This window comes from Simochromis diagramma, unplaced genomic scaffold, assembly GCF_900408965.1.
Source record: "Simochromis diagramma unplaced genomic scaffold, fSimDia1.1 OVJJ01000186.1, whole genome shotgun sequence".
In the NCBI taxonomy this organism is placed as follows: domain Eukaryota; kingdom Metazoa; phylum Chordata; class Actinopteri; order Cichliformes; family Cichlidae; genus Simochromis; species Simochromis diagramma.
The window spans coordinates 372,667-399,770 of record NW_024387464.1 but is presented as its reverse complement, the minus strand read 5'-3'; the positions used below and the strand labels follow the sequence as shown (position 1 = coordinate 399,770).

At 38.2% G+C, this 27,104-nt stretch overlaps 1 protein-coding gene across 1 annotated transcript; it reads left to right on the top strand.

The window, feature by feature from the left end:
* The first annotated feature begins 419 nt into the window (after positions 1-419).
* On the top strand, positions 420-25,384 carry LOC120723207 (integrin alpha-X-like). Its single transcript, XM_040014553.1, has 30 exons — positions 420-759; positions 1,458-1,560; positions 1,825-1,928; positions 2,769-2,839; positions 3,164-3,278; positions 5,246-5,373; positions 5,499-5,644; positions 10,269-10,419; positions 16,413-16,563; positions 16,827-16,900; positions 18,398-18,518; positions 18,652-18,791; positions 18,919-19,065; positions 19,156-19,368; positions 19,473-19,606; positions 20,177-20,319; positions 20,430-20,584; positions 20,719-20,841; positions 21,401-21,474; positions 22,235-22,376; positions 22,465-22,563; positions 22,677-22,756; positions 22,842-22,928; positions 23,009-23,078; positions 23,178-23,276; positions 23,399-23,479; positions 23,595-23,705; positions 23,866-23,979; positions 24,066-24,176; positions 24,341-25,384. Exons 1-30 carry the CDS (start codon positions 723-725, stop codon positions 24,437-24,439), a joined length of 3,423 nt encoding a protein of 1,140 aa, XP_039870487.1. The 5' UTR covers positions 420-722; the 3' UTR covers positions 24,440-25,384.
* Positions 25,385-27,104: the final 1,720 nt, after the last annotated feature.

Here is a 27,104-nt window from a genome sequence, read left to right as displayed (position 1 = left end):
TACACACACATACAGTGCCTTAGCTTACACACCACAGGGGTGTTACAATGGGGGGTTGTGTAACTGTTTTTCACTGAATAAAAGGCTGCAAGGGGACGCTGGTTTTTTGAAGTTGAATGGGATCAGGTGAGGAGCTTTCAGCTCCAAGAGCCAACCAGGCTTCCCTTGAGCAGCAAGTAAAAACCGACTGAGAGGAATTGTCTTGCTTTGTTCACGGGAGTGAGTCTTTGAGTCAAGAGGCCTGCAAGCGCAGACCTAACATTTTCATTATTGTAACTATCAGAGGAAATGGAGCAATTTTGTATGTACTTTAAACTGAAACTATATTCTTAATAACCCTGAATGTATTTCTTATGCAGAATTTAAAGGGAAAATAAATATATTTTTAACTGAATAAAACCAACCTTACTTATGACTGAAATTTGCAGACACGAATAAACTTTCCAATCTGTTTAGTTTATATGTTAGTAGTATTTACTGAAAAAATTACATTACTGAAGTACTGGATCAAAATTAAACAGTCTCACCACAGTTTAGTGTATCATATAAAACAGTGCTCTCTGTCTTGTAACTCCTCCTACATAACACTTATTTCAAATGACCCTCTTAGCTTTGAGCAGTCACACACTTGATTTCTGCATCTTCGGTTTCAACTCCTTTCCTGACCCTTTCAGCAGAAGTAATTCATTCATCTGTCATTTATTTTTCATGGAAGTAACACAATGAACTGGATAATTAGTGCTACAATATCCTTGTTAGGTAAGAGAAATTTATGGCCTTCTATTCTGTCTGTTGTCTGAATTTATGCAAATAATGGACATATTAGTAGCATTTCAGTGAAAATTGCTTTTCTGCTAGCCACAGCACAGCAACATTTTTCAATAAAAAACATCTTTTAGTTTTAAAAACCAGCGGGGATGTTAAATTGATAAGTTAAATAATATCTTCTAGAAACGCTTTTGTGATTGTCATTTCCTCATATACATTTTACCTCCTGTGAATCACACTAGTTGCTGAAATGTGTGATTAGCTCAGTCAGGTCTTGACTGTCCTATGAGTTCATGCAGTCATCATATACACCTGCTTGTTTTTGTTTTACTGACACTGTACCTACTTTTGCAACAGGCATCTATTTTTTTGCATGCAAGACACATTGTCCTGGATTGGCCTTCCACTTGCATTTTTTAAAGTGCCATGGACAAGCAAATCTGTACAGGTTATTTTTTCATGTGAATAGTTGTTCAGCACCACAGTGTTGAGAACTTTCAAATGTCAGACGTTGGTACTTTCAAGTGGTAATGAAAAAAACAATGTGGTTTAAAAAATAGAATGAAAGTAACACAGGGCGTATGCAGTTTCATGCATGTGGTTATACTTAGAGGTGCTGCAAACACATTGTTCTATAAAGTGGCTCTAAGTAAGAATAATGATGATGCTTTTTCTTCATTAATCGTCAGGGTTAAATATTGCTCTTGGTTTCAATATTGATCCCGTGGCTTGGAAGACCTTGAGGAGCTCAGCTGCTGGTTTTGGCTACCAGGTGGTTCAAAGACAATCAGAGTAAGTCAGGACATGCATAGTTATGTTGAATATGGGTTTATAATTGCCTGTTTAAGATTACTGATAATTATTTATTTATTTATTTATTCATTCATTTATTTATTTATTATTTGTTTAACAAAATTATCACCACTTATTCCTGACAGCAATAATAAAACAGGGATAAAATACTTATTAACAGAGAACATATGTAGTTTATTTACTGTAACTACAGTTTGCTCTTTGGACATATCATTCTCATCATGGCATCATTTATTTCCTTAGTTTGCTCGTCAGTGCCCCATTTGAACAGTATTCACAAAATGGAAGAGGAAAAATATATATTTGCACCACTTCTCACCCAAGCTGCCAAAATATAAAATTTGAAGGTAGGTAACCATTCATCTATACATTTCTTTACAGGATTTCCTGAAACTCTGACAGTAAGTATTTTGCCTTCAAAGAAATAAACCACAGTGTCATGATCACTAGGTCTGGGAGGAAGTGTTTTGAGCTTTTCGAGAGCTCTTGGTTCATTTTGCTTTTTGGCATGCACAGTATTTGGGACTAAAAATTACAATATCGGTATTGTTTATGTTTGTTTTTTCCCTTGAGTTTCCTTGAGATTTTTCCTCCATGTTGTCCTTTGCCTTTCAGTGATCCCCTGATGTTCTCTATGCTCACTGTGTCATGTCTAGGTCTTCCCCCTGCTTGTTATGTTGATTGTATTCATATGTGTGTAGTTCCCCACCTGTTTCAGTTTCCCTCATTACCTCTTGTGTATATAATGTTAAGTCATTCTTTGTCCTTTGTTGTGTTGGACACATAGCTGTGTATCCCTTAGCTCTACTTTTCCGTTTCTTCACGGATATGTATTCCTAATGTTCTTTGGGTATTGGCAATACATAGGTTCTCTCTTTTTTATTAGATTTTTATTAATTTCCATACTTTTCAGCATTAAATGCTAACCTTCTCTTTTTTGACTTTAGTCTCCTGAATTATGCTCTCGAGTCAGCAAAACACTCCACACTAAAATAAAGTAATAATGAAACTTAATTCTATTTAGAATTCCTTCCTGTTGTATCATATGCACCATAATAATAGATGTCAAAATGTCTGATTTATGCTAGTTTCCAGCCTAGAGGAGATTTTGCCCATGCTTAAGTGTTTTAATTTTAGTTATCAATTTCACAGTTGTTCTGTGTTTTTGTATTTTGGTTTGAATACAGCACCAAGATTTGCAGTCAACATGTCCCTTGGTTTGACTATGAAAAGTGATGCTACAACTGCAAACACTGTGGTGAGTTACTGAACGGCAAACATTACCAGTGCTTTGTTAAAATTGGTGATAATCAAAAGCCTCTGTTTTCTGTGTCTTAGATGTTATAATAGTTTGTTATAATTTATAAATGCATGCAGGTCATTCCATGAAAAACAGTGTTGCTCCCACCTGTCACCAATAACATTACTTTCTTTAAATATGCTACTGTTATTTTGTTTTGTTTTTTAAATTTGTTTTGTTCTTTTCAGATTTGGTTGATCTTACATGGAATGAACCAATGTTTAAAGGACTTGGAAATAATCGGCCTACCATATTAATCACAACTTAACTTTGTCTCCTCAGGTGTGTGGTCCAACCATTCAAAAGGACTGCAGAAGTATCACAATGTACAATGGTGTGTGCTTTCAGATAGACGGTGTTACTACATTTGGATCTCCCATACCTTCCTCTCTTCGAGGTAACAGTAAATGGAACTTGTAAAAATGTATCCATAATTATCAGAGTCCTGGTTTGCCATTAATAACAAAGCTTTTCCATTTTACACCTAATGTAGTGTTATAATATTTACCTTTGTGCTTGCATATTCTCTAAATCTCAGATAAATTGAAACTCTATTAAGACTTCCCCTTATATATTCAACCATTTAAGAATTAATCAAAAAAGGCAATGGAGTAAATGGAAAATGATTTTTGTGGAAGATGAGATCGCACCAGTGGTGGATGAGATTGATGCCATTCTGTATGAATGACTTTCATGATTTGGTGGACTAAAAATGGCACATGAGGCTAAACCTGTAGCCACAGGTTTGGGTGCATGTGCATCCCAAATTGCCACCAGAAAAAAATCTCGTACATTAAGTCTACACATTTCTTAGAAATAATTTTCACATCAAAATAAGGTTGTTATAAATAATTAGTTGCCCCCTCTCCGCCTTTGCTTTATTTCAGATAGTCTGTTTAATAAGTGAGCTACTGGAAACCAGCCCACTGAAGGAACAATGGGCTGAAAGACCTAATCCAATCATTTGTCTTCAGTGGGCTGGTTTCACTCATTATGCAAATGTACTGGGTACTTATGGGTGGCTGTAGCTCAGGTGGCAGAGCAGGTCAGCTACTAATCAGAAGGTCGGTGGTTCGATCCCAGGCTGCCTCCTGGCTGCATGCCAAATATCCTTGGGCAAGATACTAACCCCGTGTTTGCCTACTGGTGGTGGTCAGAGGGCCTGGTGGCGCCAGTGTCCGGCAGCCTCGCCTCTGTCAGTGCGCCCCAGGGCAGCTGTGGCTACAATGTAGCTTGCCATCGCCTGTGTGTGAATGGGTGAATGACTGAATGTAGTGTGAAGCGCTTTGGGGTCCTTAGGGACTAGAAAAGCGCTATACAAATGCAGGCCATTTATTTACCATTTACTGTTTATAAGATTGGGGAAACCTGCAGTCAGCTGAGACTGAAGAAGTCACTTGGATGAGTGACAGAACGTTTCTCCCACTGAAAACACTACGTCCAGATGAACAGAACCAACTTTTGGAGATTTACTTACCTGGATGATTGAGAATGCATCAAGACATTACAGAAAAATATGATTTAATTACAGTACACAACACTGAAAATCAAAGTATAGTAATATAAATGCAAAAGTGTTAAGGATAACTTAAGGATTAAGGATAACTGTCTATACATTTCCTCTCCTTGTCCAGCACTACTATGTCCGGTTGATTAGCAGGTTGGTTATCACCAGTTCATCTGTATTTATCTGGAAGTCGCACAGGATCTTAGCACGGTAATTCGCGACAACCCTTGGGGGCGTGTCCCATTTTGACTTCGGGACTTCCAGGCCATACTCAGCACAGATATATTACTATATACTATGCCAGCCACTTGGCATTCCATGTATGCCCTGCCTGCTAGCATCTTGCACCCTGCTGTCTCAGCAACATCATTACACAGCCTGCACATGGTGTCTTGCCTGGTGTGGTAGAACTCAGCCTCTATGGATCTTAAACATTCCAGCCACTTCCTCTATCTGCCAATGGTACATACCATGCAGGGGCCTGTCCTTCCATGATGCCTCCTCCCCTTGGTCTTCTTTCTTGGTTTTCTGCTGCCTGAGGCATTTACTAAGCATGCAGTCAGTTATGATCATCTTCCTGATGTACTCATGGATATTCATTGTCTCATCCTGGAAAATAGTTCAGACATGCATTAGTCCTCGGCCTCATTCCTTCCACTTAGCGTTCAGGCTCAGGGTGCTGGACTGGGAGTGAAAACCCTCCATGAATGGTAAGGAGCTTCCTTATGTGTGTGGCATTCATTACTGAATACTGTCTTACTGAAAGCCTCAGAATCCTTTTGCTTGCATGATGTGAGGAAAAATGTTAAAATTAGCCCATAAAAATTGATTCGATTTTGACTCCATGTCTTTGATAGAGTGCCCACCACAAGTAGACATTGCCTTTCTGTTGGATGGTTCAGGCAGCGTATCATCTCCTGATTTTCAAACAATGAAGAAGTTTGTGAAAGATCTAATCCAATCATTTGTCTTAAATGATGCACAGGTAAGATGCTGTAGTCCCTCTTCAGTTAATAGTAGCACAGACATAAAACAGTTGCATTATTATTTCTATTTAGATCCATGAAGCATGACAGATTGATATATTTATTGTTTTCCCCTTTTTTTTAGTTTTCTGTTTCCCAGTTCTCTACTTCACCATGGGTTCACTTTTACTTTAAAACATTTTCTTCGTCTGGATCAGTGGAGACTGACATCAATGAAATCCAGCAATACAGGGGAGCTACCTTCACAGCTAAGGCCATCGGACATGTTGTGTAAGGAAAGAAATCACATCACTGAAGCACTATGCTAAATTTACTGTCCAGAGTTCCTGTCCAGGTGACTCTTATTTTCTGGGACTCTTACCAAATTAAATAAAGTGTGGACTCTGATGCCAGTCTTTCAAAAGAGATAATGTACACAGACTTTTGTTTTCAAATATTATCAACAGAGCAGATAAGTATTTCCTAACTGAATAATGAATTGTACAAAAAAATATGTCCATTATCCGTGACTTTTCTGGACTTCCATAGAGATGTTCGTAACAAAGGCTAAATTGAATTTCAATTTTAAAATCTAATATTTGGATTATCTGGATTGGCAGAATAGAAAAATCTGTGTAATGCTAAATGAAAATATAAAAGAAGAAGGATGGATCCAAAAATAACAATCAAACATGTGTTACGTAAAGCAGTTTCACCCCGGTTCCTTTTTTATTCCTCGGGCCTCCAGAGACGACACCGGACTCAGTAGTCATTTCACAAAACCTTTATTCATCTTCAGTTACGCGTGCACCTTCTAGAAGGGGAGACGTACAGGGCCGGTGTCCCTCTGCAAATCTCCACTTCTTTGTTTGTTTCCACCAGTTTTATAGAACCGACCCCATTGTAAAACCCACATGGTGTGTTGTAAACTCTGTGTTTGTGTATGTATGCGCGAGCACGTGAGGGCCTGTGTGTGCACGTACCAGTGTGTGTATGTATGTGCACGTGAGTGAGCGTGTGTCTCTGTATATGTGACTTCCTGCCGGTCATAAAGTCATCTCCCCTCACCCAAGGTACACCAAATTCCACTACCAGACATACAAAACATATTACAAGCACTGAGACCCCCACTCTGCATCCACTGGGCCATTGGCCTCTTGTTGTCTTACTCTTACAGCTAAGCATGTGGAGAGTCTCCTGGAAACCTACTTCTAAGTTATGACAATTATGAGCTTTTATTACATTCAGGGACAAGCATCAGCATCCCCCAACTGTAGCTTCCTGTCTCCTTTTATGACAGGCTGACCCCCAGTGTCCATAAATTCCTCTCCCTCTACACAGTTACACACTCTCAGGCCTATGGCTAAACCAAACTAAAACACACAGACAAATCCTTCCCTATTCCTCTGATGTACTGCTGGACCCTCTCATCTAAGCAAGTTTAACACATTATATTCTAATAATTGTTTTCTTGCACCCACACATGCAGTCTACCCCATGACCATACGTCCACTGTAAAAAAGATTTATTGACATTATAAATAAAATTATGTGTATATATATATATATTAGGGGTGCAACGATACACAAAATTCACGGTTCGGTTCGATACTTTGGTGTCACAGTTCGATATTTTTTCAATACAAAAAAATGTTCATGCCTTTTTAACTTGTCATTTATTAAAATTATAAATATATATTTTAACTCAAAAGTACAGTTTGAATTTAATGTTGCTGAAACAATAAAATAATTAACAAAAAAAATAAATCTATCTGATCGAGAAATCACTCATCTTTGGAAAAGAGAGTTTAATACAGAGAAATGTCTCTTTCCAAAATAAAAGCTATACTATACGCTTCTTCTGGGCTATATACTCAGCAGCATATTAAACATATCAGGTCCCCAAAAGGAGAATCATGTGCTAACGGCTGTCTAAATCAGCGGTCCCCAACCCCCGAGCCTCGGACCGGTACCGGTCTGTGAGTCGTTCGGTACCGGGCCGCGAGAGTTGAGGCTCAGTTGTGAAATATATGGTTTTCAGGGTTTTTATCGGTTTTCAGCGTTGTTTTGTTATCGTTTTTATCATTAACTCGGTTTTCCTTGGTCTTTTCACGTGTGTTATGAATAGATCTTTTTTTTTAGCACCGGTACTAGTTTTATTTTGTTGTATTTATCCGCGACACCTTAAAGGCCGGTCCGTGAAAATAATGTTGGGCATAAACCGGTCCGTGGCGCAAAAAAGGTTGGGGACCGCTGGTCTAAATGACTCGGATACAGTTTGTAGCATGCGTGCTTGTTGTTTTTGTCTGCTTCCACTTGTCTTTGCACTAGGATGATGTCTGCGTAAATGTGCAGTCATATTCATTGTGTTCCCACTAGTGCTGTCAGCATAATCTCGTTAAAATGACATTAACACCATAACGCGGCAAATCTCCGTTAACGAGTTACTGCAGATCACCCGGTGCGTGGGGCTGGACGGCGTCAACACATTAACAACAGAGATCTGATTACTTTTTTCAAGTAACGAGTAAAGTAAGGGATTACTATTGCAAAAACGGTAATTAGATTACAGTTACTTTCCCGTAGGAACGCTGCGTTACTGCGTTACTAAAACCGTGATTTTTTGCGAGAATGTCTCACGACAGTGACGTAAGCGAGTGCGCCGTTAGTGACAACAGCTGTGTGCAGATCAACAATGGATCACATATGTTGTGGGAGAGAGTATGAGCGTGCAGCGTTTAAAGCATGGAAGTACTGACCTTACTTTGAGTTTGATTCCATAAAAAGTGACAAAAACATTAGCGTCCATCGTGCGTGGGAAGAAAACTTCTTTTTACAGCGAAAAAAACCCCTAAACTTCCAAGCAAGCACCGAGTGCGCAACGACGTAATGGGAAATTCACAGAGAAACTCGCGGATTCTTCAACTGACCGCAGCACACCTGCACCAGGGTAAACCTCCGCCTACCGTAGTCCTGCTTTACAGGTGAAAATAGAGCAACAGGACTGCTGAGTCTTTGACTTTATTTATTTCCTGCTGTGTTTTACTTGCATCTATTTGAAAGAGTGAGTGTAAACACAAAAAATATTTTATTTTATGTGCTGGAATGTGTAGAAAATAGGTTTAAATGTTAAACGAATTTATTCAAGTCAGAGAATGTTGCATATAATTAAATTTTTGCTTGATGCATAAAGTTAAAAGATTAAAACTGATAAAACAAGTTAAAAAAGGAGACTTTTCCATTTGATTACATTTTGTATGATGGATTATGTAGAAAAAGTAGAATTGGGCTGAAAGATCTATCGCTTTATCACCTCTTCAGGTTGTAAATCGTGTTTTTAAAAAGTAACTAAGTAACTAAGTAATTAATTACTTTTGAAAATAAGTAATCAGTAAAGTAATGGGATTACTTTATTGTGGAAGTAATCAGTAATTAGTTACTGATTACTTTTTTCAAGTAACTTGACCAACACTGGTTAACAAGCTAACTGCACTAACGCACTAGTTCCCACCAATGTAATTGAGCATTGCGTGGCACATCCGACATACTGTTTTACTTTTGTCCATGACGCGCTTACCATCAGGGTCATGCTTCACATGAAAACCAAGATAGTTCCAAAAGCCAGATCTGAATGAGGGTGGGGGAGGTTCAATTTCGGGTAGCATTGAGGCAGTTGCCATGTTGCAACGAGCTTAGCTTCTGTCTTGCTGCTAGCTTGCGCTGCGCTCAGTGGATCTGCGTTCGACAGTGCAGCCTAGGCGGAGTAGTCGAACGCAGATCCACTGAGCACTCAACATAGACAGTGTTGTCAGAAGAAAAGTTGATAAATAAATTACAAATTTTGTATTGTTCAATACATATGCGTACCGAACCGAAAGCACTGTATCGAATGGTTCAATACCAATACCACAGCCATCATAATTCGTCATACAATGAGAACAGGACAAATCAACAACTAATTAGGACGAATTAGTATTCAAATCTGTAACATAATGTATTGTTTGGAGTTTAGTCTGTTACTGTTGGTATTTTTACCATTTCTTCTTGGAGCAACTTTAACTCACATAATTTCCTTAGGGATTAATAAAGTATTCTGATTCTGATTGTTTCAGGATGACCTGGTATTATCCAATGACACATCTGCTTATCTGTATCTTTTGCTCGTTTCTCCTCCTCCTCTTTTCTCTTTTTTCTAAAGTGAGGACCTGATTGCTTTGAACTTTTCTTGTCCATCTTCCATTGGTTTTAATTTTGCACTCCAGTATGAACACCCATCCCCTACAACCTACACCTTAGTTCACAGATTCACTTTGTCTAGGGTTTATTTCTGGGATTTCGCACAACCCAGGATTCAAATCATTAATACATAATGGGCTTGGATTTACATCATTATGAATGAAATGTGCTGTATTTGGAAGCAGCCGGACCCTCCCCTTTCGACGAGTTGTGTGTGAGACTTTAAATCATCGAACTGTAAATTACACATTTTAAATTGTTATTGATCCCTTTACCCCGAGTCCTAAAGCGTATATTTATTTTCTTACTCTTCTTATTGTTTGTTTACTTGCACTGCTGTAACTGGAGCCTCGTCGTCTCGGTCAGAGAATCCCACGCCGCCCCGCCCTCTCCTCCCTGTGCCGCAAGCAGAAGTCGCACCTCGCAAACGGAGGGCGCCCTTACTCCCAGCAAATGGGCGATAGAAAACCGATCGGTGCCTATGCCATTCCCGATATGCGCTGGCATGACGTATGAGCAATTTTTTTTTTTTTTTGCCGATGACCATGATGTCGCCCCCCACCACGATGCCGCCCCGGGCAACCGCCCGTGTCGCCCGTATCAAAAACCGCTACTGTTATATATATATATATATATATATATATATATATAATTTTTATTTTATTTTTTTAATTTCACAGAAACACTGTTTTCATACCACAAGAAGGTATGAGACCTAATGCAAAGAAGGTCTTGATAGTAATTACTGATGGACAATCTAATGACCGGACTTATCTGGATGGTGCAGTACAGCTAGCAGAGAGTAAAAACATTGTTCGATTTGCAATTGGGGTAAGTACTTCAATTATTTAAACTTACAGAATGTGCCATACTGAAAATATGCTTTGGTCAGCTGTCAGGCTAAGACTGATGTGGCACTATATGGAAAAAAGCACTGAGCCACCCACTTATTACACCTCCAGAAGATAGCTCTCTCTCTCTCTCTTTACATATATATATATATATTATGGAATGCCGTTTAGAAAAATATTATACATATATATCAATCAAAGTCTTAATATATAGAACGGAACTTGAATATATATAGAATGAAACTTAAATATATATGTAGAATGAACTTTTGAATATGCATGCCACATGCTTCAGTTATTAGTAAATTAAGTTGTGTTCAATAGAATTTTTTTTTTTTTTTTGCCAGACACTAAAAATTGTGAAATATCACAATACTGAAAAAGTTCCAAGGGTATTATTTAGGTAAAGGTTGATAAGACTGGTTTTATCTTCTTATTCACTTGTGGCATTTAAATCATAAAAGTAGTCAAATAAAGTTTTTAAAGTACACTTTTCTTTTATGACAAACCATACTTGTCGCACCATACCGGCGGTGACAGAAGATCCATTGACTGGACTACAGGAGACTGGATGACAGACAGGACTGGCTGGACTACAGGAGACTGGACGACAGACTGGACTGGCTGGACTACAGGAGACTGGACTACAGACTGGACTGGCTGGAGGACAGGCGACTGGGGGACAGGAGGTGACTGAACTGACTGGGCTGGAGAGGTGGAGACTGGACTGAGCTGCAGGTGACTGGGGGACAGGAGACTGAGCTGCAGGTAACTGGACTGACTGAGCTGGCAGCTGAACAGCAGGCAACTGAACTGACTGGACTGGCGAGGCTAATGGCTGAGCTAAAGACTGAGTTAGTGAAGGGGACAAAGCTGCAGCCTGGGCTAGCGCATCAGGTGCTTGAGCTGGGAGGAGCTCAGCTAGCCTGATCAGAGACAGTGCTAGAGCATGGAAAGCTGGATCAGGAGGTGGATGAAGAGGTGGACTAGCAGGTGGACAGGCTAGCTCTTTCAAGCCTCTAGGGAGGTCAGGCTGGGTTCTGGCTGCCCTCAGCCTGAGCGCTGGGACAGGCACGGGGGGTGGCTGGACACCAGTCACCCCCACCCGAGAAACATGAATGGGTGTGGAGGTAGACTAGGTCACAGCTGCCCTCGTCCTGGGAGCTGGCACACGAGTGGGTGCTAGCTGGGCCCTAGCCATCTGAGGTGCTGCAGGGGCAGGCTGAGCATTAGCTGCCCCCCCCCGAGAAGGTGAAACAGGTGGAGGGGAAAGCAGGCTCTGAGCTGCCCTGCTAGCAGAAAAAGGTTGAGTAATGGGTGAGGAAATGGTGATTGAGTGGGAGAAATTATCAGGTTTAACAGTGATAATGTCTTTAGCAGTAGCCTGAGATGGTGGAGCAGTCTGTTCGGAGGCAGGATGGTTAGAATTAATTGGATAATCCAGAATGTAGTCACATTAAACCAGGGGTAGGCAACTCCAGGCCTCGAGTGCCGGTGTCCTGGAGGTTTTAGATGTGTCCATGATCCATCACAGCTGATTTAAAGGGCTAAATGACTCCTCAGCATTTCTTGAAGTTCTCCAGAGGCCTGGTAATGAACTAATCATTTGATTCAGGTGTGAATCAACCTGCAGGACACCGGCACTCGAGGCCTGGAGTTGCCTACCCCTGCAGTAAACAGTCTTTGGTTTAGGTGGGCGGTGAACAGTCTCTGGATTATGGCGAGGTGAAAGAAAAAAGTCTGTTTCGCTCACCACCGGATGCTGCTGCTCCAAACAGGAAACAGGATGGCGGCGTGAGCCTTGCCTCCACTTAGTTGTGGCAGCAGGCGGATGAATGAGGCGGTGGGTGAGCGAGGAGCGGAGCGGCAAGAGAGGGAGAGGCTGAAGCGCGGCGAGAGACGCCCACTCTCGGAGGCAAATACTCCGGTGCAGGTGAGGCAGCAGGTGGGAGAACACGGCTTCTCCGAGGTCCACCCAGAGCCAAACGACTCCCCTCGAAGATGTGCTCTTCTTCCGCAAAGAGCCGCTGTTTCCCCCTGAGCTCCTCCCCCCTAGCGGGAGAGCGCTGCCTCCTGCTGCTCGAACAGGACAGTGTCCACTGAGTCCACAGCGTGTCGTCGTGGCACGGTTTGTGTCATTCTGTCAGGAGTCGTGGTGTGTGGGTGAGAGGACGAGAGGAAGGGACCCAAACGCAGGACTCACGGTGCAGAATGATGATGATTTATTAGAGCGAGTGAGTGAACAGAACAGGAACGGCAGGACTCACTAACTAACTGAAAGACTGAATGGCTGGCTGAACAACGGAATACAGACGGGAATGACAACAATCACAACATCAATGACAGGACAGTGAACTGGTAAAACTGAGGAACTTGAATACAAAGACTGAATGATGACGATAATTGGACACAGGTGAGTACGGCTGAATGTAATGAAACAGGAAATGGAACATGTGAAAGAAACAGTAAACATGAACTGAAAACGCTGGGTCAATGACGCAGGAATCTTGACAGACTTATCTCATTTGAGAATGTAAAGAAAAGTTGCTCTAGGTGGCAGATCGTTCAATGACTACATCTAGCTATAGTATTTCAAAAATAAACAAAGGTATCTGAAATACAAAACATGGCTGATAAACCTCGTATATTATGACATTACCATACATTGTGTGGAATAGCTAGACACAGGAAGCATTTGACAAAATTGAATTCTATTTAACAGTGAGGTTGTGGCATATTCTTTTGCTGCCTGCAGGGGTACTAAATAATCGAATGTTACTATGGGTCATATCAGAGAACAGAGACAAAACATGCAATATAGGCAGGAAAACAGATGAACTACAATCCAAAAACAAAATATGCCTCATATGTATAAACTGAAACCAATTGCATCCATCCATTCTCTTCTGCTTATTTTTTATCTGCGTTGCTAGCCTATTCCAACTACCACAGGATGAGAGGCAGAGTACACCCTGGACAGGTTGACAATCTGACGCTGGGTTAACAACATTAACAAGAAACAAGAAAATAAAACATGCATATGCAAAATAGAAAAACAAAAACAAAATCCTCATCATTTCTACAATCCTTGACATCATCATGCTCTTCCAAATCCTGGTGAATTCCGTATTGCAAAATCCATGTCTGATTTGAAAGTAGTACACTACATGAACTGGTATACGAAGGATATTTTCACAAATATTGGTCACTGGAAATCTGCAGTTAGTGATGAACTCAAGGCTTGGCTTTGGGGAAAAACCCAGGGCTGAAATGCTGTCACATCCGGTGCAGAAAACAAGAATATCTTCCAAAGAGACTTCACTTTCAACTATAAGATAGAAAAATACAAAATCAAAATGAGATTCTAACTAAGACTATTGTTATACTGATACATTAAAATACCAAAAGATTAATGCAAAAGAAAAACTGATGCATATTTTGAAAATTAAGCTGTACTTTGAAAGTCACACATGAAGCTAATTAGCATTTAGTGAAACCATAGTGTCGAAAAAAGAAGTTAGTGAAGACCACAACAATTTAGGCTTAGGTGGATGCAGAAATAGTCTATTATTTGTACTCAGTAAACAGGATTGGTAATAATGGATTTATCTACGCTTTTAATACACTGAAGTGAAACTGAAATCACATTTGGGTATAATCTTTCTTGTAAATTCAGCACTTGCATCGGTACTTGGTATTCTATACCTACTGCACAATCCACTTTGTATTGTCTCTGTCCTGTCTTTGTTTATTGTACAGTTAGTATTGTACAGCTATGATTATAGTATTGTATAGTTAGCAATTAGTATCTTTTTATCCCTTAATTTTACCCAAATTTAGCATGTTATTTATTTGTAATTTCTAGTATTACATCTCTTGGAGATATATATTTTATATACGTATAAATGCAACATGGTTTCCAGTTTATTTGGAGCTACTTTTAGATAGGAATATTTACTGCATTTGTCAGAATTCAACATTTCTGTGAAATCACCTTGTGAGGTCTGACATAAATTGACTTCTGATGAAACAGTTTTTTCACAAGGTCTCCATTCAAAGTCTGTTTGGAAGTGAGTGATGGCTCAACTAGTTTGGTGTGGCATGTCAGCAAAATCTGTAGCCTAGGGGAGGAAGAAAACATAGTGTATATGAAAGTTTTGTTAATGCTAACAGACTACAATACAGTACGTTAAAAGGTTTAATTTTTGTTAACTCTAAAAGATATCAATCCAGTCATCTGATCAGTGCCCACAGATCCTTTTTGGAAATACCCAAGTTGACCTTTAATAGTATAATAATCTAAGTAACAAAAACAATCTTTTTATGAAAAAGGATCTAAAGCTTACCTGCATCCTTCAACAACTGGCTGGAAGGCAGTCCTTATTGACTGCATTAGTTTGTCTGAGTCCCAGTCACAGCTAAACTCCAGTGCAGATTGTATATGTCCATTTTCAAAAAGCCAAGCTTTTTTGTTACACCTTGGCACATGTGCAGTTAGATGGTCCTGCAAGAGAATCACTTTTTTGGTGAAAGACTGAGCCAGAGATTGTGATCTGCTTAGCTGTGCTGGAAACCTATTAGAGAATAAAGGCAAAGTAAACATTTCTGCATGTAATATACTCCCACTACTCTGATCAATGAAGCACATTTTATTTAACAAAATACACCATGCTGTACACATGTCCAATTTGCATTAATAAACACCCTCTAGCCCCATGGTAGCTAGGATAGGCTCTTGGAATTCTGAATTGGATAAGTGGAAGAGAATGGATGGATGAATGGATAGATAGATGATGGAAGATAGTGGGATGGGTGGGTGGAGAAACTTAACAATCACATAAAAAATTTCCTAAATTCACAGAGTACTTTTCGTTGCTTTAGAAAAATGTTTCATTAAATTATATACTGCCAAAAACTATGTATTGTAACAACTGAATGATGTGCTTTGCTTTCACACAATGTTTGCAGCTTGAAATATTATAGAAATCACATGTTTTCACAGTTTAGTCTCCACAATCACACGCGGTGAGTCTATCGCACACTGTTTTTTACTGTGATATTTTTGTTTACTTAGCTTAGTCTAGCAATTGAAACTTACGGGCAATTACTAACCTTCCACTAGTAATTTCAATGTATTTAGTTCCGTTCTTACCTCTTCTGCCTTGGGCCCTTTCGAGTGCAAGGTCTAAGAATGTAGATGGGACACGCTGTGGGGGACTCTTGTGATGTGGAAGGCACGTTCTCCATAACATTAGCTGGATAACCAGGGGCTATCTGACCGGAGAGGTTCACTGCATTTGGTCTTCCACAGTGAATTTATTCAAATTTCTTCATCAGTAGCACGATGCAGTACACTGGTACTAATATTAGGTTGGCCAAAACATGCATTTGCCTGGGTGTTAATTAGCTCCTCATTACTTAAAATCTGAGCCACACGATTCTGTGCGGACTGGCTCATAGTGCCTTTCTTCGCAGCTACAAACAAGGAAAACACTAGTGACTGTATATTCAGAAGATCATTCTATATATATAATATTTTCCTAAACGGCATTCCATAATGTGTATATATATGTAAGGACACATATACACATGATTTAAAGGACACACACATATATACACACATCTCTCTCTCTCTCTCTCTCTCTCTCTCTCTCTATCTATCTATCTATCTATCTATATACACACACACATATATATGTGTGTATGTGTCCTTTAAATCAAAGCACATCCCAATAAATACACAAAGCTGAAATGAAGTTTTTCAAATAAATGGCAATGCAAAATTACTGATTGGAACACGAATAATGTGTATTCTGGATTTGGGTGTAATGAGTTTAACGCTACATAAAACATGTCTGTAAAATGTATTATAAATGGAGATAAAACCTTAAGTTTATTAAAAACTGTGTTTTAATAAAGCAAGCCATCTTGCATAGTATGAGAACTTAAATGTATTTTTTTCAACAACCCTAGGTGGGAAATGCATTTAATAAAACTGAAGCAAAACAAGAACTGCGCACCATTGCATCATCTCCCTCAGACAAATACGTGTTTCAAGTGGAGAACTTCGATGCACTTGAAATAATAAGACAAAATTTGCAAGAAAAAATTTTCTCCATTGAAGGTACAAACATAAATGTATTGTGTTAACTTTGTTACAAATTTCTGTAAACATACAAATTTAAAATGATTATACTTAATAATAAGGAAAAAACAAACTTAATGTCTCATTTCAAGGTAAAATTCCTGTTGATCTACATGCTGTTTATTATAAAAGTGCTGTGACACATTTATGATGAACAGCAAAAAACTTGAATAATAATGAGAATTTGTCTTTGTAACGTGAAATTGTATTGTCTTTTATCTTCGCTTATTTTTCTGTCACAGGATCTCAAACCAGTGGAGAGACACTAAAAATGGAAATGTCTCAAGAGGGATTCAGTGCAGTTTATGTGCCTGAGGTAATTACAGTTTTTCTCAGTCGCTTTGGTGCTTTTCTCAGATCAAAATGAAAATTCTCAAAACCATTAGTGCAACCTCCACAACATTTAGTCATTTGTGCACATCATAGTAGCAATTTCTCCTTCCTCTGAACAAATTGCAAATGCTCTTGGACATGTATCAGTTGCTTTCATTCAATTCTCTGCCATCGACAACATTATCATTTGCTTATGTCATGTCAGTCAAAATGAACTATACTTTTGGAAGCTAAATAGTGGTTCCCAATCAAACTAATAGTCTTTATTTCATTGAGTCATTAAATACAAAATTGGTGAATTAGTTTTCAAATGCTGTCAAGCAAATGTTATACCTTTTTTTCATTAATTTTTTCCTGTCCCTGAAATTGAACAATTTCTCTCATGCCATAGTCCCTGAGAATGAGAGGGGTGGAGGTCAACTCAACAAGTATGTTGTTGTGTGGGATAATGTCCCTTTTCACTACACACATCTGGTCAGACAGTGGTTTGCAGCACATGACAGAATGTCTGTTGAATATCTCCCTCCCTACTCCCCATTCCTTATTCCGATAGAGGAGTTTTTGGCTGCCTGGAGGTTGAAGGTTTATGACTGGCATTCACATGCACAAATGGCCCTGCTAGCAGCCATGGATGCAGCATGTGATAACATCACAGCAGAGTCATGCAGAGGGTGGATTCGCCACTCCAGAAGACTTTCCTTGCTGCATTGCAAGGGATGATATCCGTTGTGATGTAGATGAGACAGAAAGGAATGTCTGAATGTGCCAGAATGATTTACGTTACAATATGTACTGTTATATTGTTCACATTTGTGCACAGCTCTACCAAAAGGTTATTTCTCATGTTTATTCTAAATACGTGACTGTAGAGTATTTTTCTTTTGCACAATGTTGTAGAATTACAAACATCCTACACAGTAAAAATGTGAAACATATGTATTCAGTGTCTTGTACTCTCTTACTTCCATAACTACTGGAATGTCTAACTTTACTGCAGATTTTACTGTACATGGCTGTGCAAAAAGTGTATAGTGCTGTCTTGAGCATTTTCAGGTAGTGTCACCGACCTGACCCTTTTTTGCACTAAAAGATACTGAGAGAATACTGTACACTGTGAAAACATGACAAAGCCATTTTTTAACTTGTTCATCAAGATGGTGTCAAGACTTCTCATTTTGGTGACACTGACAGTTTCATTGACACGAATACTTGCTTTTGAGGAATGGATTATCGATTTTGAGCAAGTGACCTGCTTTTGCAGGTTATCAACTAGGTTTTGCAGTTTGCACTAATTGTTTTGAGAAATACACTAACTACTGTGCAAATGTTAATAGTGATGTGAGAAAAGCACCAAAGCGACTGAGAAAAAATCACCAGACAGTCTAGTCATAGAAAGAAAGATTCACATGTGCCTGTCTGGTAGTTTTTATGACTTTCTCTCTAAATTGTATATAAATTGTATTTTCTTTCTACACTGTAGGGAATTCAGACGTCTATTGTTGGTGCAAACCAGTGGAAGGGAGGCTATGTGCAATACACAACTGGAGGCCAGAAGGTGAAAACATATGAGGATGTGTCTTTGGAGCCTGACAGTTATCTTGGTAAGATTATTACAGCTTTAACAATCTAACTCATACACATGTGATCATGTATATTCACAGCTCTGCTGTAATTCTTTCACACAAACATCAGATTTTATATCTGTCTTTCCTTTTTGGCCTACCTAAATTCTAGGTTACTCCATGGCAATTGCTAAAACTCAAAGCGGCTCACTGACAATTGTTGGTGCTCCAAGATACAAACACAGAGGAGTTGTGGTCGCTGTTAATAGAGAAAACTTTGAAAACCAAAAAATTGAGCCATTGGCATCACAGGTATGTATTTACAAGACAGATGTGAATGTAACACTGTAAACTATATATAAATTATTTTCTCAAATAAAAGCTGATGTTTTTTTTCCTAAACCTGAATCCTTTCAATAATAATTTGTTCCTTACACAGTATCAGACTGGTGAATATTTTGGGGCAGAGGTGTGTACCATGGACATAAGTAATGATGACATCACTGATCTAATCTTCATATCAGCCCCAATGTACATGGAGCCTGATAGAGAGGGAAGAGTTTATGTTTGCAGATTAACTGGTTTGGTAAATCACAATATCACCTACTGTAATTAAATTTATCAGTTTATTTACCAACTTTTAATGATCTTAAAATATTCACTCTTCTCCTTTCAGTTTGTGGAGTGTAATTTTGATGATCCATTAGTACTAAGAGGACATGCAGCTGTCAAAGGAAGGTTCGGCTCTTCTCTTGCTGTGCTGCCTGATCTAAACTCAGATGGATTCAGGGATTTGGCAGTTGGAGCACCTTTGGAGAATAATGGTGAAGGCAGCATCTACATATTCCAAGGTGAAGGAGGAGGAAGAATCAGTCCTACTTACTCACAGGTACATAACGTCAAAAAATTCACAAAGAGTTTTAATTGCATTTATCCTGCAATATGTCTAAACAATCTGCAGCTTGATTACTTAAAATGTTTTCATGTACACAGAGAATTACTGGCTCTGAGGTCCAGTCAGGACTGATGTTTTTTGGTCTATCAATCAGTCAGTCGTCTTTTGACCAGAGCGGTGATAAACTTCCTGATTTAGCGGTGGGTTCAAAGGGCACAGTTGTCTTACTGAGGTAAGTCCAAGATACTCCAGTCATGTGTTATTGTTATTTATAGCAATTGATATTGTTCACTTTACAAGGTCAATTTTATGAAAATTGCACATGATTGATTTATGACTTTTTAATCCAATACCGATGCAGGGTAAAAAAAATAAATAAATTGACTTTTTTGAGGTTACATTATATTAATGAATTTTATCATGCTAAAATGGTCGAATCACTAGAAAAAATATTTTTTCTAATCATCTTGTTACATCATTATAATCATGGTTTCTCTCGTGATTAAAGAAGCAATAAATCTGTCAGTTAAGGTCCTGGAAAAACAGCTTGTGTGGATTTGAGTCTCAAAAAAATGTGAAATTATATTTTATTTTACATCTGTTGAACATCAGTTCTGTTACAATAGCAACAGCTTTGTTCTAACAAATGACTTTGATGCAGAAATGCAAATCATGTGTTACTCAAAACACTAGACAACTGGGTAGTCTTGTTACTAATCCAAGTCAGAACACCAATAATTTTTAGTTTGCTATTGAAGATTAACGTAGCTCACATATATTTTCCTTCGATGTCCATTTACAGATCAAGACCTGTAGTAATGGTTAAAGCTGAGGTGTCTTTCAGCCCAAACGAAATCCGTATTCAGAATACAACCTGCTCAAAACCACTGGAGAACACAGCTACAGTCTGCTTTACCATGAGCAGAGTGTCTACAGTCAACACAGGTTCATCATTCTCCTCACTTTTTTCTAACTACAAAGCCATTATCCAGCAGTTTGATGGTTTCTCTGTATGTAAATTTGTAGCATTGAAATCAAACTCTGATATATTCCAGCTGAAGCAAGGATTAATTATACTTTAACGCTGGATGCCACTCGCAAACCTCTGAACAACCGAGCGTACATCAGTGGGAAACAACAAGCGAAATCTGGATCAGTTGCTGTGAACTTAACTAGCAAACTGTGTTCAACTATAAAATTCTTTATTGAGGTAAAACCGAATAACAACATCAGAAAAAAAATATTATGACCATTTCATGAAACAAAAGATGTTATTTAATTAATTGTATTTTTTTAGTGTCCTCAAACACTGAATGTGAACCTAACACTGCTCTCTTCTTGCAGGCTTGTCCAGAAGATGCTGTCAATGAACTTTCCAATGAGCTCAAATTCACATTTGATGGTTTTCCTTCAAAAAAACTTAGACCAAGTCTCGCCCCACAGGCTCAAACAACAACTATTCATCCTGTGAGGAACCTTTAACGACACCTTATTAACCTGGCATCTGAGTCTAGTCTTTATGAAGTTTATGAAGTTATGAAATTTTAGTGTTTTGCCCTTAAATTGTCTGAAATAATGTTATTATTGGCATCTGTTTGAGCAGTATCTATTGAAAAGACTGGAAGTAAATGAGTTACCATCACTGTAGTTGTAGCTCTCTATATAGTAAACGCATTACAAATTCTACTATGACTTTACTTTCTATGTAACTCTAGCTTCGGGGCCAAGGAGAGACTGTACACTTCTCAACTGCTTCAAACCTAGTGACAAACTTCAACTTTGAAAATAACTGAATTAAAAATACACAAGCCTTATGAAGGGTATCTCTATGTGGGATCACACCTGATACATAGGTTCCTGTGTGTGCAGAGGATTTTCCAGAAGTGGATTGAGAACAGAAATGTTCTGCAGAAAAGTACAGCTAGATGGTGGAATACAAAAAGTGGTGATTTCAAATGTTCAATGTTAAATTTAGTCTGTAAATAATGTAATAAAAATATGTTTTATATTATGTTTTCTTCCACAGTTAGGGTTTGAGATCAACTGCGGCACTGACAACAAATGTGTTGATAACTTAAAAGTGGATTTCAACTTCACCAGGTGAGGGTCAGGTGCAAAACTCAAGCTTTGGTGTCTGGTAGCATGTCAAGTTTAAGAGTATGAACACTAAAATTATTAATTAATTTAAAGGAATAAAATGACAAACTTGGAAGTGAACAGAAATAAATAAATTATAAAAACAAACAAAAACAAAATGCTTTTTTAGATCCGAGTTGTATTTACGTCTCACTTCCCAAATCAACAAATATAAGATTTATTCTGGGTGCCAAAACTGTGTTGTTAAATGTAGAATATGTTAGGCTGGAAGGACCAAAGGACAAGGGGGAACTAAGATAAAATACAGAACAGATTTGTCCTCCAGTAATGATCACAGAGAACAAAACAAGGAAGTAGAACTCAAGAAACAAGCTTGTTTGTCCAAACTTGACACACAAAGACAAAAAAAAAACCCCACTGAGACAAGCCTGGAGGAACACAAAGGGATCAAAAAAGGAATCAACTATCAAGAATAAAAACTAAGCAAGGAACCAACAGGACACAATAATAAAAGCTCATTAGAAATAAGGAACATAAAATCAAACATTTAACAGAAGTTGACAGCGCCACTAATTATTTAACTCATCTGGTGAGAATCTTCACATATAAACAGGTCAAGAAAGTTTCTTCTTAATGTCCCTTTTGGCACCAATTTGTGGTTTTAATTTCTGCTGTTACTTTTGAATAAATTAGAGTAAAAATAGTATAGCTGTAACTTTATTTTTTCCTTCCATTTTCCTTGTGCTTCCTCATACTCTGACAGATCCTCAGTGGTTAAAGTGGGCATTGATGAGCTTTTGGATGTCACGGTCACAGTGGAGAATAGAGGAGAAAACTCCTACAACAGTCGTGTTATTCTCACGTATCCAGCTGGACTCTCCTACAGGAAGTTCACCATTCAGCAGGTAAGACACCAGGATCAAGTCTGTATCAGTTCATCACTGATCTGCTGCTCTTCCAATGCATCCGGCAGTAATTTTGTTTCTAATAAAGGGAAGAATTGAGTGCAACTCTTTGGACAGTGAAGATGGTTTATCTCGAGGAAGGACAGACTGCACTATTGACAAGCCAATTTTCAAGAGCAAAACTAAGGTGAGCTTTATACTTTTTCTCTGTATAGAATATCTTTTCTCACTCCTTTATTTTCACTTTTACACAGTTTACAGACAAATAGGAGTCATTCTTATCTCTCTCATTCAATTAAGGCTTGCTTCATTGTCTCCTATGGGATTGACACCAACAGTCAACTTGAGAGGAAGATCTTTGTCACTGTGAATGCCAGCAGGTACTTTTCATTTTGCTACAGGTACTCCTCATTAAAACAATAGTCCAATAGATACAGTACAAATAATTTATTTTCTCTCTTTCAGTGGAAATCAGGAGCATGCCACAACAAGTGAACTCTACAAAAAGAAATGGGTTTATGTGAAATACAGCATTTTTATGACATTTGAAAAGTATGTGTTTTTCTAACTGTAATGGGGGAAAGTGTATTTTTTTTTACATGGCATTTAATATTTCAAATATACCTGTTTAGCTCCCTCAGCTACAACAATTTTACATTTGGGATGAACGATTTGCAGAAACCAGTCCATCAATCAGTCAAGGTGAAATACAACTTCTGCATATGTCTGTAGTTCAAAAGTTCATTGTATGATGTAGACCTAACTATACTGCTGGGTTATACTTTTGTTTTTCAATTTTAGGTTACAAACGATATCAGAGCGCTGAATTTCACTGTGGTGATCAGGGTTCCAGTGAAGCTTGGTGAAAAAGACATTTGGGTGGATTTGAGCAGTCTAAGGGTAATATGTGTTTGAGAATTGATAGTTACAGACTCAAAATTGACCTATGCTTGTGTATGGATGATTGGGTTTAGAGAAATTAAAATAAAACCAAACGTATATAAATAAAACATATATCTCAGATTGCAGAATGTCAGAGAGGAACTGATGAAGAACCACCTGTGAAAGTTTTTGTAACTGAGATACAAAAAAATAAAGTTGTGGTACGTATACTACTGCACTTTACCTGTTGAAATTTAACCAAAGTGTATTGTTAAAATTAACATTACACTGGATCAAAACTTGTGTTGCATTTAGTCTTCTTCAAATGACCCACAGGACTGCTCTGTAGCCAAGTGCAGACTGTTCAAGTGCAGCACATCCATGGGGATACGGGAGAGTAGGACATACGGAATCTCTGCCAACCTCAGCTCAGGATGGATAGAGCAGGTAACTGACAGGAATTTTATGTTCAATTATTCATTAATATTTTTTATTTTTACAGATGATTATGTAGCAGTAACTTGTTAAATCTTTTGATAAAATCATTCCTTGTTAAATCAAGCAACACCTAATTTATCCCCAATTTATTTCACTTTTTTTTTCTTAGATTGGACTTCAATCTGCCAAATTCCTCTTAACCAGCACAGCCACTCTGGAGTACAACAAAAACCGGTACATCTACTTTGCATCAGGGTCTAACAGTAATCCTCCTGTTCGCAAGGTGATTGGAAATTGCTTTCTATTGTTTTCTCGTTTCAGTTATATAATAGTTTAAATTTATTCACTTTCTATTAACTCGTCTGTCAGATTGAAGCAGAGGTAGAAGTGTATCCTCAGCCAAATTTCACCAAAGAGATCATTGGAGGATCCCTGGGAGGGCTGGCTTTTCTTGCTTTACTCACTGCTGGCCTGCATAAGGTAAGTTCGATTTTTTTTCAGTCAGTGTCACAGCCTCACAAAGTTAGTATAGAAAACATCTAGTTAAAAATAAATTATTATATTCACTCATGTAGCTTGGTTATTTTCATTCCTTTTTATTGCCACAAATGACTGATGCATTTTTATGTTTTTTTTACTCCCAGTTGGGATTTTTCAAGAGCAAATACAAACGGATGATAAATGAAAATGAAGAAGACAGTCCAGGTCCAGGGACTGATGCAGCTGCAAAATCCGCTGAATAGCAAGGATCACGTTTGTAGTCTTGATGCTCTAAATCTTTCATTACATTTTATTAATAAAAATGATGCCCGGAAATGTCCAAATGCTTGTGGTGTCTAAACTACATCACTCCTTGACTAATTGACCAAAATAAAAATGTTTCTACCTAGTTGTCAGGACCATCAAAACAGGATCCCAAAAATAAACCTAAAGGCAAAATCTTTTTCAGGACTTGAAACGTGTTCAGATTAAACCTGTTCCAACTGACAACTACAATTTTCTTGAGCAGAAAAAAAACATTCAAATGATCATGTTTTGGAAAATGTGTGAAATTCAACTGAGATGCTTAAAATTGTGTAATGTTGCTTGTTTTATTCGGGAATAAAGATATTTTCAGCTTTGTGTTATAAAATTACACCCCTGTCCCCTCAATGTAAATGAGGGTCTTCCATCCATTACTCCATTATTCATATTTCACAGTACTCAACACAGTTATAGATCCAAATGGTAGATTCCTAATCATTAAATTATCTATACTTAACAAAAAAGCTATGTATTGTAAGTGTACATGGCCCAAATGTTGTTGAACCCTTCCATGGTTTTTTTAGTGCACTCTCTGAACACCTAGATTGCGCACTTGTTCCTGGGGGCAACCTCAACTTTGGACTAAATGAAGAAATGTATATGCTCAATACAGCAGGAACTGAGGATAACTGGGAATCCACAAATATAATTAAACCTCACATGAGCGATTTGGGACCTTGCAATGCATGGCGCTTCCTTCACCCCAACCGTAAAGAATATACTTTCCTCTCACATGTCCATCACTCCTACTCTCATCTGGATTATTTCCTAGTCAGCAGCTCACTGTTGAGTGACATTTAAGACACTGAGATACACCCTACAGCTGTCAGTAATCATGCTCATGTATCTTTAATACCAACATATAAAAAAAACATTCTGCCAAGTAAAAACTGGAGATTTAATACATGATTGCTAACCCTAACCTCAATAATAAGGCTCCATGTCCAGATGGATTTCCAGCAGAATTCTACAAAGAATTCTGAACAATTCTGGTACCAATATTCCACAGAACATTGCAGGAAATCAAGAAAAATGGCAGACTACAACCAAATAAGAATTCTGCCAACATCAGTCTCATGCTAAAACCAGCCAAAGACCCTATATTTCCCCTCAAACTATCACCCAATATCCCATATTAATTAAAGAAGAGATTTAAGATATTAAAGAGATAGAGAAGATAACCCCCTTCTTAAAACAACCTGATCAAACCGCTTTCATAGAAGGTCAGCACTCACCACCTAGATTACTTAATTTAATAGACTACTCATGTAGTAAAAACACTGAAAGAACAATATTGTCTCTAGATGCAGAAAAAGCATTTGACAGATTTGGAAGCTGGAAATTTTTGTTTAATTATGTGGGCTAAAGAAAATAAAGTTATAGACTATATTTATATGAAACGTGTGTATACTTACTACATGACTACATTTGAAGTATTTTAACCATTTTAACCATTAAGCATCCAAAACAGCTTTTTTGAAACACTGCTCTGAAGTTTGTTTCAAAACACCCAGGTCACATGACCACGACCAAACCACAGTGTTTCCACCCAGATTTGACAGGTGACGTACCCGCTGCTTGTAGCCATTGGCTGGCACCAGGACTTTTTTTTTACTAACCAGAGTCATTTGCCATGACTGAAGTAATGTTTTGGATATGACTGCTTCTATTTCTTACACACGCATTACAAGAAAATAATAACTTCTCTTTTATTATTCTTTTTGCGGTGGATTGCGAAGACCAAGAGCCATGGCTAATCCAAAGATTTAAACACTGCAATCAAAAGTGTAATCGACTGAATATTATATAGATATAATAAGGCATATATATGAGAGAAAGTGCAACATTCCTGGGTGAGCTCCATTCACTCATTTCAGAACAGAGAGAGTGGTACAATAAATTCATGAAAATCTCTCAATAAAAAACAGCCTCCACTTTCAACAAGAAAACAAAAACAACGCCTCCATGTGATCTAGTTTTTTTTTTCTATTTTCAAAAGAAGTTTATTTTTTTCCCTTATAAACAGGAGGCTTGCAGGTTCACTATAACCAGGACTTCAGACTCAGTAAAGCATCATGTCAGTCTTGCAAGATACAGCATCCACAGAACTTTGTACTGAAATTTTGTCAATTTTCCGTTTAATATATTTTTTAACGCTATGCCAGCTTCTAGCCAGTGTGTGGAACAACCCTGATGACATGAAAACATAGAAAGCTTAAGAGTTAACAAAACACATGCAAGGTTTGAGGGCTGTGACCAAAGCAGAACAAAAAAACAAAGCCAACAGAGCCCAAAAATGCTCCAAACTGTGATGTTATAACAGGAAACACAGCAGTCTTTTCTCTGTATGTTTTACTTTATAAATTGATTTATTGTGCCCAGCACAAACATTGACAGAGGGAGAATTTTGCTGACAACAACAGCCTCAATATTTTTCTTTCTTTATGCAGGGATTTCTCCCAAGCATGTGTTAATCACAATTATTGACAGTCTGGCATAATAAGTAACTTTGTTTGGAATTGTGCAGAGCTTTTCTGTATCACAGTTTCACAGAAGAGCATTATCAAGATATGGCAATGGCCAAATTGGCCAGCAGGTGTCACT